The 19,062-nt window shown below is 34.7% G+C and overlaps 1 protein-coding gene and 1 pseudogene across 3 annotated transcripts in view; both read left to right on the forward strand.

Moving 5' to 3' along the window:
• The window catches only part of CSMD3 (CUB and Sushi multiple domains 3), a 921,636-nt gene that overhangs the window by 372,510 nt on the left and 530,064 nt on the right, over positions 1-19,062 (forward strand). For all 3 annotated transcript variants that reach the window (XM_053661036.1, XM_053661038.1, XM_053661039.1), the window contains 2 exons: positions 2,636-2,723; positions 14,247-14,371. In XM_053661036.1, the coding sequence (XP_053517011.1) occupies positions 2,636-2,723; positions 14,247-14,371 (213 nt within the window). The remainder of the gene's footprint in view (positions 1-2,635; positions 2,724-14,246; positions 14,372-19,062) is intronic.
• On the forward strand, positions 11,309-12,059 carry LOC119038820 (40S ribosomal protein S6-like; annotated as a pseudogene).

The raw sequence follows: 19,062 nt of genomic DNA on the forward strand, positions 1-19,062 counted from the left end.
TGTAGTCATGCCACTTATTTTCCTATCTCTATCCCATTTTCAAAAGTCACATTTTAATAATATACACTATAATATTTACAAAAGCCATTATAAATAGGAAAGAAGGTGCATCCCATAAAAATACACAACTCATTGAAAACAGTATACAAATATAGTTTAATCAAATAACTAGGACATATTTAATGAGAAGTTGCTAACTCCTATTTAGGCATTGTGAGTATATTAAAATAATTATGGTTTACCCTTACCAGGGACATAATGTTTTGTATATATGACTAAAGAATGTAAAACTACCTTTGATCACATAATAAAATAATTTTAAAATTAATATAACATTGTCATATTATATAAAAAAGGGGAATTTGAATAATCTGGGGAAAAGAGAGATTGTATTTTATTTAAAAAGGTACCTGAGATGAGTCTTGAAAATTAAATAGGACTTTGGTATTTAGAAAAAAGGAAAAACTTGGAGACATGGAAACATGGAATAAGGAAGGATGACCAATGAAACTGCAGGATGACAAAGAATCAGTTGGACTTGAGTTGTGAGTGTGTTGTGATGACTTGTAGGAAATACAATTGATATACCAGAAATCTAGAATTATAGGAGACTAAACAGTAGTAAGACTGTGTTTGAGGAAGTTTCATCCTCTATCACTTAAGAAGGTTTGGAGATGAACGATGATAGTCCTAAAAGCATCTGTAATTAGGATGAATATGAGCAGGCGCACGAGATGACATTAGGAATTTTTTTTTTGGTTTCTTAAGTCATTTAATGAACAGGAAAAGAACTCGAAAAAGATGACAAAACCATAGATTTGGAGTCATTAACAAAGAGGTAATTTTTCAGACCACGAAAGAAATATAAATTATGGATAACATGGGTCAGTGACTTTTGCCCCTATATGTGGTATCAGCCAAAGTAACAGAGTAGCCACACACATGCTCACACACAGTCAGATAGAAAGGTAAATGGAATTAAACAGCAAGTCAACAAACAGACCAAGTGACACATTAATATCCCAGAATGTGCAGGGACCAGTGAATGTGTAATAAAGTTGGCAGTAGGGTATTGTTGGGGCTATTTAGGAAAGTGCTTTTTATAGAATGAAGGGGACAAAAGTACAATTTAATATGGAATTAAAAATGTCACAATTTTGTTAGAGCCATGACTGTTGAGCCATGATCAGACAGCTCTCTTGTTACCTGATAAATCGATTCGAGCACATTGATTAGTCTTTACTAATGATGCAGGGATCCAGTGGTCCTCCACATCGGCTTTCGATTAGAATCGCCTTGAGGATTATTAAACACAAATGAGCAAACAAAATGATGTCTGAGTCCTACCATAGTATAAACACAGTAGAATATCTAGAGATAGACATACTCATCTTTATTCTTTAAAAAAGAAAAGAAGAAAAACTCCATAGTGATTCTAATCCATAGTATAAGATGAGAACCATTGCAAGTTTTATATTTTTTTCATTCTGAAATCTCTATTAAGACACTATTATTTTCTTTTTAAAATAATTACATTTGTCTGGGTGACATTGGTTAATACAATTATTTTGGTTTCAAGTGTACAACTTGACAACACACCATCTAGATATATCACATTATATTTTTACCACTCAAAGCCAAAGCAGTTAAATTGATGAAGGTGGAAAGAAGGTGAAGGGAGTAAGTAGCCAAAGAATGTATGTGCATGACCCAAAGTCATGGACAGTGATGTGGGAATTGTCTTAGGGAGTGGGAAGGAGCTGGGTGGAGCAGGACAAAGGGGAAAATAGGGACAACTGTATTAGCATAATCAATAAAATATAATTACAAAATAGTAGTTATTCTTCAATTTACTATACAATTGAATTTATAAAACAATATCACTCAGATGTTTCAGAATTATCTGGCTTAATGATTTTCCCATTAAAAATTCTACCTTGGGAATTTATTTATCCAATGTGATCACATTTACTGAACATATTAATTAATCTTTTGTTAACTGGGTATTCTGAAAAAATACTGAAAATGAGTACAATGGCTAAGTAAAACATCATGAAAATTGCTAGAAGGTAAAGCCATCATTTTAGTTTTTATTATTATAATTCTAGGACATACTAGGTAATTTGTACCATAGTTTTACTTTGGCATTGTAGATAAAATTGCTGTGTTAAAGATCTTATAAGAAGTACTAGTAACCTTGAACTTTTTTCATAGAGCCTCATTTTTCAACTTTGCAACTTTAAAAAGAACAGGTACCCAGGTGACACTGTTAGAATTGATGACTTCTTTACTGTCAATAATAATGGAAACCCTGGCATTCATACCCTGGCAGTGCATTTCCAGAGATTTCACAATTTTGATAGTAATGAAAAATTAAAGTGTTCACTGTTGAAGTGTTAATATTCATACTAATATGGCATTTAATTGGCATATCAAACTGAATTATTTATAGATCCAAAATAGAAACAATGTTTGCATTCATTACTGGGTCATAGAATTATATTTTAACTTTTGATATTTAAATTATAATAACAAAATGTAAGAATATATTTTATGTAAATTTTTATATTAGTACCCTTAATTTTCTAATTGTATACATTTTGATTCTTTCTTTTTATCTTTTCTGTTGTTACAGTAAATGAAGGTGGTATTAAAACAGCTTCCAATTTATGTCCAGATCCAGGTGAACCAGAAAATGGGAAGAGAGTTGGATCAGATTTTAGGTAATATTTCTAATTGTTTATTTCATCATTTCATTAAAGTTTATTTTAATTTAATTTTTAAAAAATAACTAGTAATATGAAGATGAAGACACAGTGGCTGACAACTACAGCAGATAGATTCTATTGATATGTTACTATTAATAACATGTTAGCGTTTTCAAAAGTCTAATTGGATAACATCAGAGAGCATCTTTGGAAATTCAATGACTAATTTATCATCATGCACTAAGTGAAAATCATGGCATTTGGATTTGAAGGACAGGAGTTTGTATCTGAATTCTGCTGTTGGAGGGTGTGGTGTGTGGATGTGTGAGAAGAGGTCACAGAGGTCGCCATGATGAAGATGGGTGCACATTGTAGAAGAGAGGGTTGAAAAGGTAGGAAGCAGCCAGACCATGAGTGGCCCTTTATTTTATATCGCAGAGATCTTACACTTTATCGGGAAAGCAATATGTAACCTCTGTAGAGCTTTTCACATGATAGCTAATGGTAGCTTTTATTTCTAAAATATATTCACACCAAGTACTTGCTTTATTGTTATACCCACCTGACCCATATTCCCAGCTAACTGTGAAATTTTTCAAGTTCAAACCTCTTCATTGCTTGGAATTATCTAAAAATTTCAATGTAAAAATTCAGTTTCTTGATGTTTACCATTAGAAATTTGAGTGTGGCCAGTACGTCTGAGTAAGTAACAACCTCCCTCTTCAGGACACACTTTGAAAAACAATGCTGTACAAAGAGGAATAGACCTATAAAATGGAGTATAATGTTTTAGCACAATAAAAAATTCCCAGTTGTTTAGGATCACAGTGCTCTTAATATTTCAGTCCTTTTCCACGTCTCCTCAGGCCCCCAAAAAACCCTAACACACGCATTTGTTACATAGTTTGTCTTAGAGTTTTATGTTCTAACAACTTGGCACTGTTGGGCACTGCATAACTTCTCACAACGTGGAATTGGATTGGATATCACCATTCTCACGTCCTGTTCCCAGTGAAAGGGTGTGGTACTTGCTATTTGTCACAGCTGCTACTGAAAATCCAGCTTGGCAAAGACATGATGTCAGTGAAAGAAACAGAGTGACCTAATGCTGAACCATCCTAAGCCAGTAATTTGCACAATGAATGACAGACATCTGTGTTTTCTTCAAAAATCTAAAACACGCTCCAGCCCCAGTGTGTCCGTTCACTGCCGCAACCAGGCATTGCCCAACACAGTTGGCAAACTGCTGTTTTAGACGTTGAGAAAAGGCAGAGAATGATCCACCGTAAAATGACTGCTGGCCCTTGTATTTTGTGATTTGCTAATACCTGTTGCTTGAACGCTTACCTACTTCTGCACCCACTGCCAGAGTCCAGGCAAACGCCATGGTATAGGTAACCACGTTGCAAATGTCAGCCAGTCTCTCCAGGCTCTGCATCTATACCAGCCTGCCTTATCCTGGTGCTCCCCTGTCTGCCTGTCTGCTGTCTGTGGGGTGGTCCTGCAGATTTTCCTCAGCTCCAGACTTTGTATTCCACGTGCAAAAACATCGTTAACTCCTCATGAGTTCATACTCCTGCACTCACTAATCTGACATGCAGGGCACCAGTCTGACCATGACAGAATTTGGAATTCTTCAAAAAAACCTAAAATAATATAATTGTGTTTCTCTAAGTTTAACTTCTCAAAGACAATCAGTAGCTTTCAGGTAGCAGTTCACTCACTGGTGTCTACTTGTGTAGAAATCATGTGGAACTCTTCTCTGATTTAAGATTCTGAGAGTAAGAGTATGGTACAGGTGATTTGCAAATCTCTAGTTCCGTGCTTTATAATCAATCCCCAGCTTACTTCGGGGTTGAAGAAGAGATAGCCCAGAGGCCGGGGAAGGGTGATACACACAAGAACATGTCTCCCCTAACAATTATGGTAAGACATCTAATTCCTAGCTGAGCTACAATGTCATTGTATGTCCTATCCTTGTAGAATGCTTGGGACTTTTTTGTTTAAAATTAAAATAATCCATAGACCAATTTAGAATCACAGACATATCCTTTATTATCACACACCCTTGGATCATATTTTATGTAACTATTTGTATTTCATTACAATAGCTATTATTGTAGCCTTCTTGAATTTTATACCTGGGAAGTAAACTTCAGAAGTTACCTGGTAATTTCCATATTACTCTCTGCAATTCAGAAGGCAGATACTGAGACTTGCCGACCATTCATTAAACCACTATTTCTTGTTCTTAGTGTTAGTTTTTACTGGAAAGTTATTTTTACTTCAAGAAGAAACATTAATTAGATTTTTATTTTAATCAGGATTATGTAATTTTATGGTATACATATTAGGAGAAATGCCTTATAGCACAGTTATTTATGTTAAATGAGAATGGTTTAAAAGTTAAACACACCAAACTTAAAAGTTAGACACTTTTTATTCATCAGAGTTACAAGAGCATAAGAACATGATAAAATATTGGAGGTGTATTTGTTTTGGCAGATTTATTTTAATAAAAAGCATATTGATTCATGAAATGTTACAGCTATAATGCAACTAGATATAATCTAATACAATCTACTTGAAAATTTCCTCAGTGTGTTATAATGTTGATAAACTGAATTTGAAAAATTGAGTTTAGAGCCCTGGCTGGTGTAGCTCAGTGGATTGACCTTTGGTCTGCAAACAGAAAGGGTCACTGGTTCAATTCCTAGTCAGGGCACATGCCTGGGTTGTGGGTCAGGTCAGGTCTCCATTAGAAGGCATACAAGAGGCAACCACACATTGATATTTCTCTCCCTCTCTTTCTCCCTCCTTTCCCTTCTCTCTAAAAATAAATAAATAAAACCTTTAAAGAAAAGTTCTTGTTTTGATTTTAAATATACTTTATTTTGGTTCTTAAGTGTTTGTTTATGTTGTGATTTTTTAAAATATTATGCCACTCCCTAATTCTTATTATTGCTAATAGTCAAAAGTACTCTTTACTAATTATTTTTTTCCATTGAATAATATCATTATTTTACCCTGTGCCTTTTTTCATACTTTATAACATGGCTCTGGAGCTGTATGATACTTTGCTTGTAATGTAAAAACACTGTTTATCAAGGGTTAAACAATTATAAAAATAAAATTATGTTCAATTAAGACATAATTTGATCTAGGAAATGTTGAAAATAAGATGTAAATAAAATACAACCAAAGAAAAGATAGCAACCAGTGGCAAGAATGTATTTTGTAGACTCCAGAAAAAAAGCAATAAATATCAAGATAAAGTAACAACTTGAGTTGTCTTCTTTTTTTCTCAATTATACTGAATTTTAAAATCTTGATACTTTTGTCAGATGTAATAAGCAAGGATTTTCAAGAATTCTAAAGGGTTAAGCACAGTTAACTTTGGAAGTTAAAATAAAGGACTCGTGATAATAATTCTACATTTTTCCTGAATGTATTGAATTGTAACTGTTTTGGTGGCTTTTGCTTAGTTAACTATTTAACTAATGAAGGGCTGTTCTCAATACAAAATCTATATTAATGTGTTCACCTAAGAAGAATCCCAAAACACTAATTTGAAAGACTATATGCACTGAATATACATTGCAGCATTATTTACAATAGCCAACATTTGGAAACAAGCCAAGTGCCCATCAGTAGCTAAGTGGACAAAAAAGCCTGTGGTATATTTGCACAAAGGAGTAGTATTTGGCCACAAAAAAGGAGGGGATATTACCTTTTGGGTCAGCAGGGATGGACCTCAAGAGTATTACATTAAGTAACATAAGCCAGTCAGATAAGGGCAAATACTACATGATTTCACTCATATGTGGAATCTAATGAACAAAATAAACTAACAAACAAAAAAGAAAAAAGTGTACTCATCTAGTGCTCTTCTGTTGTTGTTATTGTTTTTCCTAAATAATCCATTCTTTCTGATATTGTTTTCTTTTTCCAGGATATTACCCCATTTGGAATTGATCCATTTCTCAACCTATTGTGTTGTTTCATAGAAGTATATAAATATATGAATTAAAACCATAAGTAGTAGGACTTATTCCTAAAGATATGATTGAAGTTGAAGTGAAATAAAGTATTGGAGAGATGGGAACAGTTAGCAACATCACTGTCTAGCAACACTGTAAATTGTACGTAAAGGGCCCATTTGCTGGAGAGTAAAAGGGTGCTAGTCAGTTTCAGTGCTGACTGAGGTACTAAATGGCTTTTAAATTTCACAAACCAAGATGCCCAGAAACAGTATCCAACCTGCCCATAACCGACAGTGCAAAGAAGGCTTTAGATTAGACTGAAATATGAGGGTGTGTGAATGATGAGTTAGATTTTCCTCACACTGAACATGGACTTGGTTCTGCTGGTACTGTCTTTGTAGTGGAATGACATTAATTTTATAAGAACAATGAAATGAGCAATCCATGTAAAAGGAACATCTTTTATTCTCTGCTGAAGAAAAGTTTTGGTGTATGTTGAAAATCTTCTAAAATGTCTACACAACTTATCAATAAAATTTAGAACCAGAAACAAAATCATTTTAAAATAAGGTAATTTATTATCCCCTTAGAATAAATTATAGAAATGTAATTTTTTCAACGTCCTAATAGGTGGGTTAATACCGCTTTAGCTTCCAGCTTAAAATGACAAGTTGAATATTCATGAGAGAGAAAGAATGATTAATGGCACAAATGGTGAGAAGGAGAGGCATTCAAATCCAAAACCAAGTGAAGAAACAGCTCTTCTCTTAGAAGAGACAGTTACTCTGTTCTCACAGGAAGGGAGGTTGAAATTGTGCATGTGAATATGAACAGAACTGAAATTCTGGAATTACATTAAAGTGTGTTAACCATGTATACCTTAAAGTAATGTTTACCTTTTTATTGCTAATCTTCATTTCAACATTTCGGATAATAATCAGAAATCACTTGTGTACTTTTCCATGGGAAAAATCATATTGTAAAAATGTTCTACTCTAAATACATTTCAGTAAAAAAATACCTCAGATTTTCTATTTGTAATAAAATTATTTTTGAAATTAAAAAATATAAATGCTTTTAGAGAATCATTTTATTTTCAAATATAGTAAACTGGTATTTGATGGTAATTTTGTTATTATTTTCTGCATGGTTAGTATGTTTTTTTACTTCAGAAATTACTTACACATGGCTTAGTTTTTAGGTCATTCTTCATGCCTGGATAATTTCTACCTGTACAGTGATAATTTGGAAAATATACAACTGCTTTAAATGAGGAATTTCTGCACCATTCCAGATATTACCGTATATTTAAATCAAACAAAAAACAAAAATTGAAAAATATACTTAAATACATTTTGGTCTTTGTTTCCTTTTTTATTGAATTTATTGGGGTGACACTGGTATAAATTATATAAGTTTCAGGTGAACAATTCTACAACACATGGTCTGTACTCTGCATTTTGTGTTGGCCACCCCAGGGCAAGTCTCTTCCCATCACTACTTACCCCCACTTTACTCTCTCCAACCTGTCACCACCCTCCTTTTCCTTTTGTAATCACTGTATTGTTGTCAGTGCTTTAATTTTTTGATGAATCCCTTCACCCTTTCATCCAACCCCCAACAGCCTCCCCTTTGACAGCTGTCAGTCTATTCTCTGTATCTGAGTCTTTTTCTAGTGTGTTAGCTTATTTTGTTCATTAGATTCCATGAGTGAAATCATGAGAGTGTCTTTCTCTGACCGGCTTATTTCACTTAGCATGCTGCTCTCCAGGTCCATCCATGCTGTCACAAATGGTAGGACACCCTTCTGTTTGGAGGTCAAGTAGTAGTCCATTGTGTAGATGCACCACACCTGTTTTTTATTCACTCATCTTTATCTAAAGGAACCCGAAACCTTAATTCAAAAGAATATATGTACCCTTATGTTCATTACAACATTATTTACAATAGCCAATATTTGGAAGCAACCCAAATTCACTCTTGATGTAATGCCCTAAAGATTCCTTGTTCTTTATTTCTTAAATCTTCTTCTCTGGCCCAGCCACCATGATTTGTCCTTCCTATCTCTATATTGGTTCATATTTCATTACTTTATATATATATATGTGTGTGTGTGTGTGTGTGTATGTGTGTGTGTGTGTGATTAATTAGTTGTCTTGTGTAAAAATAGGAGAATATTATCTATTTTGAAAATTCATATCTTCTTTCACTGAGAGCTGTGCTGTTATAGTATGTTTTGCAATAATAACCATAGTTTTTTTAATATCACTTCAACATAGACACATGTAATTATGGTGAAGATTAATGTTTGTTTTCCAAACTGTGCTATTGCATACTGTATGGTTAATAATTTGATAATTAAATTAAAAATGTGTTAAATCATTTATTTTGGGATATGCTATCAGATTGAGTAGCCTACTAAATAAAATGTAAGCTTTTATTTAGCTGTCTCTTCAGTAATGACAGAGAAATTACAGTGGGTACAGCTCATGTTCCTTTATTGTCACTACAGTGTAACTACTTTCCTAGAAATACATATTTTTGATGAAACTTAGTTATAAGTGGTCTTTAAGTTTGATTCAAGTGTTAACTCAGTTCATAAAAAGGAAACAGTGAACTTGTTCAAGGCATCAACTGCCTGGACATTACTGAGCCTGTGTGCTACTGAAAAGACTGGTTACTTCACTGATTTTTGTCCTCTCTGTGCCATTTAGCACTTTCGTATTTTTGGCCTAGAATGTGTTGAAGTTTAGCTGTGATCCTATTACCTGTGACGGTGATACTTGCAGATACCATACAAAGAGTATTTCTGTCAACACTTAGGAAGAAATTGATGACTTTCACAATTGTTTCCAGTTTGAGGGAGATAATTTAGTGTTCAAAATATGTTCCTCCCAACATACTTTATAAATTACATTTCATTACATGATCATAGCCAGTGAGGAAGCTTGGAGAAACTTGTACTTTTTTCAAAGCCATACAGCTTAGAAAGGGAAGAGTTGGGGTTTGAAATATCTTTATGATTCTGCACCTGAAACTATTAACTGCAGTTCTAAACTAATGTCCCCAGGGCACCGAAGGGAGAAAACATTGTTGAGATTGTTAATCTTTGGGTAGAAGGGAGGGTGTCTGGTGCGAAGACCAGCACTGGCCGGCCTTTGGTACAGTGGCAATGCACTTATTACCAGTCTTCTGTCTGCAGGGTATGTGAATTCACTGGCCATAATCAAAAGAGAGAAGCTCAAACACATGTTACAAATGTAATTTATTACTTTTAGCAACAAGAGCCTGGTTAAACAAGAATATTATAATCTGTGACAAATTGAGTGACCTTTATAGAGTCATTAATTCATTAAGTGAGTGAGAAAACAGTAATTGAAATTACCTCTGTGGGTCAGGCCTATATTAAGGCACTCTAAGAAAATAAAGTTTTACCATCATTAGTTTCTGAAAACAACCATTGTGGTACAGGTCCCATTATATCATCTCTGTGAGAGCTAGGATTGCTGCAATGGATTATTAACGATTCCCTCTGATTCTACCTTTGCCCCTTACAGGTTGTTTTCTACCCAGCAGCCAGTATTATCACTTTAAAACATACAGTCACATAATATTATTCCTTTGGCTCTCAGTCCTACAATTACTGCTTAATTCCCTCAGAGTAAAGGTTAAAACCCTTCCTGTGGCCAAAAAATTCATAAATGATCTGACCCCACTCTCTAGTTGCTTCTTTAACTTAATTTTACACCCCGTCTTCTTCATTTTCTGTGCTCTAATCACACTACTTTCTCTGCTCTTTACTGGAATGAACAAATGTGTCAGTAGGTGGGAGGTGAGTGTATGTGGGTTATAAGCCATTTAAACAGTCTTGAGAAAGTGTTTTACCCAAGAATAACTTTGTCCAGTTATAGGGATATGTTATCTCTGGATTAGGCCATTGCAGATAATGAGTTGCATTATTAAAATACATATTTGTGTTTACTATGTATATTATAAAGAGCATTTATTCATTCTAAAAAATTATACATATGTGTATTTATTGATTTATTTACTGCATATTAGAATGCATATTACAGGTTGGAAAACAAAACAGAGAAGTGCTGGGAGCTTTTCTAGTAGGATGACGGACACAAGTAGACAGATAATTGTGTGATGTATCATATTGTGTAAAGGAAATGATGTAGAAGATGATTATGGAATACCTGTTTTATGGAGAGTAGTCAAAAAGGAACTCACAAATAAGATGACATGTGAAAAAAATCAGAAATGAGGGTGTGGCAGATATGTTCTTCCTGATAAAACATTTTCCAGATTGATATAAGTGCAGTATAAAGACCCTGAGGCAAATGAACCCTGAATGTTTTCAAACCAGGGCAAAGAAGTCAATGTGGCCAATGAACAGAGATTGAAGGAGAAAGTGGTAGGGAATGTATTCCAAAAATTAGCATGGGCAGAGCACATAGGCCTTTATAAGGGCACTTCCTTTACTCTAAGTGAAATGGGGAAGCATTAGAAGGTTTGATGCATAGGAATGGCATAATTTGAACCATTTTCTTCAGAATATTGCTATGAAGCCCCCTTTCTCATGGTGCCTTGAAGTTGTTTGGCTGTTTCAAGATGAAGCTGAACATCTCTTTCCCAGCCTATGGCTGCCAGAAACTAATTGAAGTGAATGATGAATGCAATCTTGGTACCTTCGATGAGAAGCATATGGCCACAGAAGTTGCTGCTGATGCTCTGGGTGAAGAATAGAAGGGTTATGTGGTTTGAATCAGTGGAAGGAACAACAAACAAGGTTTCCCCAAGAAGCAGGGCGTCTTGACTCATGACCATGTCTGCCTGCTGCTGAGCAAGGGGCATTCCTGTTACAGACCAAGGAGGACTGGAAAGCAAAAGCACAAATCTGTTTGGGGTTTCACTGTGGATGCCAATCTCAGTGTTCTCAACTCAGTCATTGTGAACAAACGTGGAGGAAGATATTCCTGGTCTCATGGATACTACTGTGCCTTGTTGCCTGAAGCCCAGAAAGAGCTAGCAGAATATGCAAACTTTTTAGCTTCTCTACAGAAGACCAAGTCCACCAATATGTTGTTTTAAAGCCCCTCAACAAAGAAGGTAAGACATCTACGGACAAAGTGCCCAAAATTCAGTGTTTTATTATCCCACACATCTGCAACACAAATGCCAGCATATTGCTTTGAAGAAACAACGTACTAAGAAAAATAAGGAAGAGGCTGCAGAATATGCTAAATTTTTGGCCACGAGAATGAAGGAGGCCAAAGAAATACACCAGGAACACATTGCCCAGAGATGTAGGCTGTCCCCTCTGAGAGCTTCTACCTCTAAGTCTGAGTCCCATCAAAAATGAGGTATTCTAAGAGTAATGTGTAAATAAATAGGAGCAAACATTTTTTAAAAAGGATTGCTATGGACACTATTTAAGGATAGATTGCAGCGAGTCAAGAGCAGAAACAAGAAACCAATACAGCGAACGGCATAACACAGATGAGAAACTATGGTGGCTCAGATGGTGGTGATGTGGCAGGGGTGAGAAATGTTAGGGTCCTCATTTTGAGGGTGTAGCTAACATGATTTGTTCCATGGGGGTGGACATGAAAAATAAGAGAAAAAAGATGAGTCAAGAATGACTCCATTGTTTTGACCTTTAACTAGAAGGATGGAGTTTTCACTTACAGAGATGGGGAAGTAAAAACAGATGGAGAATTAACCATTAGGCAAATTTGTGAGGGTTCTCAGGCTTCAGGGAGGTCTAAACTTAGAGTCATTAAGAAGTCCAGGAAAACTATCAAGATAACCCATTTCTTGTTATACGGGTGTTTAATTCATGATAATTCGATGAACTGTGTATTTTTATACACTTTTACAAACTTCTGTTATGTTTAAAGTAAAACCAAGTTTTAAAAAAGAGAGAAAGAGAATTATTCCAGTGGAAAATAGATTTGAATGCCTAGATTTTTCTCTATACTAAATCTATTTGGTTTTTTTTTTTTTTGCCATACCACCCATTACTTGGGGTTTTTTTATCTTCTTTAGCCTAGAGAAGAGTTGGGTCGACTTTTTCTTCAAAGGGTTAGATAGTAAACATTTCATACTTTGTAGGATAGTAAATATTTCATACTTTGTAGGCCAAAGAGTCTCCATTGTGGCTACTCAGCCTTGACACTGGAGCATGAAAACAGTCATAGGTTAATATGTCAATGAAAGAGGATAGCTGTGTTCCAATAAAATTTTATTTATGGGCATTGAAATGTGAACTTAATGTAATTTTTACATTCCATAAAAGGCTATTTTTTGTGATTGTTTTCAAATGTTCAAAAGTATAAAGACTATTTATAGCTCCCATGCTGTGCAAAAACAGGCAGTGGACCAGATTTGGCCTGTAGGACATAGTTTGCCAGCACTTGGCATACATTACTTGGGGTATTTTCTTACTGGACTCCCTTTCTCTATTAGCCTTCCTTTTAAATTGTTCTCTACATTATTCCAGAGATATTTTTCTTATAGCACAAGCATAACCATGCAATCTCCTGAATGATAAGCTCAGGGACTGAACAGGGGCTATTCAGGCACAGGCTGGCTGAGAGGGTGCTGGGAAGGCCCTTTGGGCAAGAATGATCAGCATGGCAACGGCAGAAACTGTCAGCTGCCACAAGCACCCATCAAGTGTGGTGCTGGGTTAGAGATGAGGTGTGCAAGTTGCTGGGACTTGGGACTTAACTGCTGGAGGACATTTTGTGTCATGGTTAGGGAATTGGAATATATATATATATATATATATATATATATATATATATATATATACACATATATATCTGTGTGTGTATACAGGTAAATTGCTGTTTGATGCTTTTATGAAAGAAAATGCATGGTCATTTTTTATTTCAGAAACAAAAGCATTTGTTATCTTTATCAACTACGGTCTCTAAAAATGATCATTTTAGTAATTCACTTTTAGTGGAAAGGAAAGTAAAATCCAAGTTGCAATAAGGTAGATAATAAAAAGTGGGTGAATTTTATATGAACAGTCAGCACAGTTTTGCAGCCCTAAATACATATAAACACACATAAAGTAATGGGTGTGCAAATATATGTGAAATATATGTCAAATACATGTGCAAATCAATACACATACGAACGCCTGCTCAAGAAATATTCTAATGTGGCATGAACACAGACACTGGAATGAAAGTTAGGAAGCCCATCTTTTGACTCATATTTGCTACCTACTTAGGGTGGGAAACTGGTACAATTATTTAATCTTGGCTTCTACAATTAATAAAAAGATAATTAAACTCGACCACAGTTTTATACAATCCCTACCAGTATCTCCATATTATCATTTTACAATAGATTAATCTATTTATAACTTTTAGTATATATTTGCTCAAATCATTTTTAAATATATTTTTCACAGAAGGAAGATTCTGTCACCATAGAACATTTTTGACCTGTTGGACACTGTCAGTAGCCATGGAGCCTAATCATTGTGTTACGTGCTTCTAATCCTGCTTTTTAATCCTTTGTTCAATTTTAGCCTTGGATCAACTGTGCAGTTTTCTTGTGATGAAGATTATGTCCTGCAGGGCGCTAAGAGCATCACTTGCCAACGGATAGCTGAAGTCTTTGCTGCTTGGAGTGATCACAGGCCCGTATGTAAAGGTAAAGAAAAGTCTTTGAAATAAAAAATGTTCTCTTAGCACATACTAATAGTTTGACATTTGCTCTACAGAGTAGAAATTTTAATTAAATCTTTGAGATGTAATGGCTTCTTTAAGGAAATTTTAGCTGATGTGTTTAACAATATTTATTGAAAATCTGTAATATGCAAACTGCTAGATTAGGTCCCCAAGGAGTTCCCAAACTGATAATCATATAGCAACAGACTGGAGCATAGAAGATATACTACAAGGCACTGGTAACTTTCTTGGCCTTTTTTTAAAATCACAATTTGCCTTGTATAGACATTGATTTGGTTGTTAGGAGTTTATTAAACCATAATCCTATCTCTGCTTGCATGGTTTGGCATTTTAATTGCTTCTGTGTCCAGTAACAGTGATGTTGGTGGCAGTGGACATGGAACACAGGTTCTATCGTTAGTTAATTCTTAATCTAAGGCAGATAATGAGTGTTCTAGCTTTCAGATCACCGGTAATTGCAGGTAAGATTTATTTCCAACCCCTTTCTACCAATTAAATATTCCCATCTAAATTGAACAAAGTCCCTTTCTCCCCTCAACTTTACTAAGCTGTGTTTGAAAATGAACACTTCTTCCTCCTAGCCTTCTGGCTGCTTGATTGCTTCTTTGTTGTTGGTGTTTGTAACCATGATGTCTCTGCATCTTTCAGTGTCTCGGCACTCAACATTCTGTTAGCGCTCATCCTCAGAGAATGATTTCATTAACTCACCGTATCTTGTACATTACTCTCAGACAGAGTGAGGGTGCTATCAGAGGGACAGAGAAGGGACACACTTGAGAGCTACAGTAGAGGGACAGACAAACTATTTGAGAACTGGCTAGATAGAAAAAAAGAAAGTGGCAAGGCAGAGTCAAAGATGAACGTGCAGGCCTATCAGACTAGGAAAATCTCATGCCTTAAGGAGTATGAAAGGACCGAAAAACCAGGTTGTGTGGGGGAATCTCTACTGTTACTACACCACTGTCGTCAGCAGCACCATTTTTTAGGCCCTGGCTGTGTGCCAGGCATGGTTCACCACTGCCTATGCTCCTCATTCAATCCTCCAGACAAATGATGGAAGCATCTTCCCATCCATCTTAGGGATCAGGAATATGAGGCACAGAGAGAGCCAGTTACTTTTCTAAGCTCAAATACTTGGAAAAAAGCAAAGTCCATAATAAGACTCTCTGTAGAATGAAGGGAAAGGTTTTAGAGTATTAAGGGGAGAGTAGAAAGCCACAAAATAGAAGCAACAGGTGTATTCCATTCACTTGGCAGGTGGCCACTCAGAATACAAAGACAAATTTAGATTTTTCCCAGGATTAAGTACAATTTACCGGTGAGAGGTAGATGTTTATTCATTATTCTTCTGGTTTTGAAAGGCTTACAAAATGAGGTAGACTGCAATAGCATGAATATTAATAAATATTGAAATAGGGATAATAAAAGAGGTAAAATAGTTACAAAATCTTATGTACAAGTTGATAAATAACTTTTAAGAATGTTTTACATGTTGGACAAATATGAGAGTTGCCAAATAAATAGGGAAGCCTGATCGGTTTACATGAAAACCATTGCACATGAAATACAAATAAAACAATGACAGAACAAAAGCAAACTTTGTTCCTCGCTTTGGGATCTGAAATATATTGCATTGTTCTTTATGAAGTAAACACTGAGTAATAAGTGTAGTGGCAGTTACTTTCATGCCAACAAAGAAAACAATAGTTAACTGTATAAGGTTGATTTTTTATGGTGTCCTCCGCTCAAGAAAAGCTATAGCTATGAGGGACATTTTATTGAAAATTATGTTTTTAAAACAGTGCAATCCAAGTGATGCTTCATTAGGTATATGCATTTTTATGGCAAATAAAAGAATGGGAATATAGAAAATAGATTTAAGAAAAAGAGATTGATGTTGCTGACAAAACAAAATCTCAAACAAGAAGAGAAGTGATTGCTAGATCATGAAGGTTTACATAAAATAAGATTGACATTATAAACCATCTTTTTTCATTCAGTCCTCTCAATTCAATAAAAAGAGTGAATAATATTAATTGTGAATTGTTCAAAGGCAGAATTGTTACATTATTTTATTTTTCATAAATGCTATAGTATAAAGAATAGCTCTGTACTGCCTTGAATATCAAGATATATTTATTAATGTATGATTATTTTCTTTATTTCCAAGATAAACAATATATACATACATACCTCTATGTATATGAATGATGAATATATATATATGTGTGTGTGTTTGTGTGTGGATGATGAATGTATATATGTTCATTCATGATGAATGATTATTCAACAGTCATCTGTTATTAGCTGGGAGGTATAAAATTTGCCTGTTCAAGATTTATATATTGATATTATTTCACCTAAATTTTACCTTTTCCTGCAGATATTAAGCATTTATATATAGCTTTATTTGTTCATTGCATGCAGGGCACATGTGTGTACGGTTTATAAAGTACATTTTTGCTATTAGAAATTACTGGCTGTGGTGCTCGAAATGGTAATGGAGGGAACATGCTGAAATAGTAATTGAAGTTTTGGAATGACTATATACTGTGAGTCTGAACAAAGAATAGTTTTCATGTCTCATGGGTGCTTGGACAGAATAAATATGCTTTTCTCCAGACAGCAGCATAAATAGCAGTATCAGTGCACTGCACCTTTGAGAGGTTATTAATATAGCTGCTGACTATGGATTGCATAGTTGAGCAATGAAGAAATGGGGATTTTAAAGGAACTGAAGGCTCACACAAACAGCAAATTATGAATTAAAAGAAAAAGAGCAATTGAGAAATTAATATTAATGGATATTACACAAATTCAGACAATAATTTTTATTCCCTAAATGGGATGTGTGTGTGTGTGTGTGTGTGTGTGTGTGTGTATTTCCATACATTTATGGGATATTTGCCAGTTTACAGTTATGGAAACATTATTTCTTGGTGGCAAGTGCAGTAGAGATCCAAAAGCTGGAGCTCGTGCGAGTAAGCAGACTTATGCAATCGGAAGGTATACAGAATGTTTATTTTAGACATTGATGACGTTCAAAGAAACAACATCTGTTTGAGAACTAATCATTGGTTAACTGAGATACATTTAACAGAGTTGATAGTGGGTGATTTGACTAATATTTTTGAATAATTTTTAATCTATATTTATTTGGAAGCCTCCATATCAGAAAAAAATTTTTTTTGTTAAGGCACAAGGACATGAATCACGTGTGGGAATAATGGGAGGAATACTTAAAGGCAAGTTAGAAAAGAAGGCAACAGAAATAAAAAATATTGGAAACTAGGCTAAAAATCATGAAGTACTTTTGATACTCAATACTGTTAGTTTCAAGTGTACTGCAGGGTGGTTAGACATTTATACTTATCATGAAGTGACCCCCTGATAAATTTTTCACCCACCTGACAACATGCATAGTTATTACAATATTACTGACAATATTCACTAGGGTGTACTTTACATTCCTGTAACTATTTCGCAACTATCAATTTGTACTTCTTAGTCCCTTCACCAGTTTCATCCAGTAACCCCAACCACTTCCATAAAGCAATGCTTACTCTGTTCTATGTATATATGAGTTTATCTCTGTTTTGTTGGTTTCTTTATGTGTTTTTTAGATTTTGCATGTAAGTGATATCATATGGTATTTGTCTTTGTATGATTTATTTCACTTAGCATAATGCCCTCTAGGCCTGCTTCTTTTGTCAAAAATGTTATGACTTCATTCTTTTTTCATAGCCAAGTGATATTCCATTGTATATAAGACCACATCTTCTTTATCCATCCACCTCTTGATTGGAGCATTTGATCCATTTGTTTAAAGTAATTATTAATAGGTATGTAGTTATTGCCATTTTATTAATTATTTTTATTGTTTATTTATTCTATGTTCCTTTCTTATTCTCTTGCTCTCTTCTCTTGTATGTTGATGACTTTCTGTTGTGTTTGGGTTCCTTTCTCTCTATTATGTATCTCATAGAATGTTGGTTTGTGGTTGTTACCGTTGCTTCATATGTAGCAAGCTATGTTTATAGCAGTCTATTTTAAGTTTGTGGTTACTGTAAGTTTGAACAGTGAAATCACAACCATTTTTACTCTTTCAGGTGTATGTTTTTGTCAGTTTTTACTTCTGTGTGTGTGTGTGTGTGTGTGTGTGTGTGTGTATCCCTTAAATTGCTGGTTTGGTTACATGTGATCTTCCAATTTTACCTATTAACCTTTAGGATATCTTTATTGACTGACTTGCTGGTTTCATTGTGTGCCTGCCTTTGTCAGTGAGAATATTATTCTTTACAAAATTTTCTTATTCATACTTTTTAAAATTTCTTTGCTCTTCTTCTTAAAGAAGTCCCTGTAGTAGTTCTTATAATACTAGTTCGGGGGTGTTGAACTCCTTCATCTTTTTTCTTGTCTGAAAAACTCTTTCTTTATTATTCAATTTCAAATTGTAGCTTTCCTGGGTTATAGTCCCTAGAATATTCCATATCAATCTATTCTTGCATGCAAAGTTTCTGCAGAGAAATCAGCTGACAGTTTATGAAAGCTCCCTTTTAGGTAACTAAGTACATTTCTGTTGCAGTTTTTAACATTGGTATTTTAATTATCGTGTGTCTGGATGTGGGCCTTTTGGTGTTTACCTTGTTTGAG

This window comes from Artibeus jamaicensis, unplaced genomic scaffold (assembly GCF_021234435.1).
Source record: "Artibeus jamaicensis isolate MK-2021 breed Jamaican fruit bat unplaced genomic scaffold, CSHL_Jam_final scaffold_916, whole genome shotgun sequence".
Classification (NCBI taxonomy): Eukaryota; Metazoa; Chordata; class Mammalia; order Chiroptera; family Phyllostomidae; genus Artibeus; species Artibeus jamaicensis.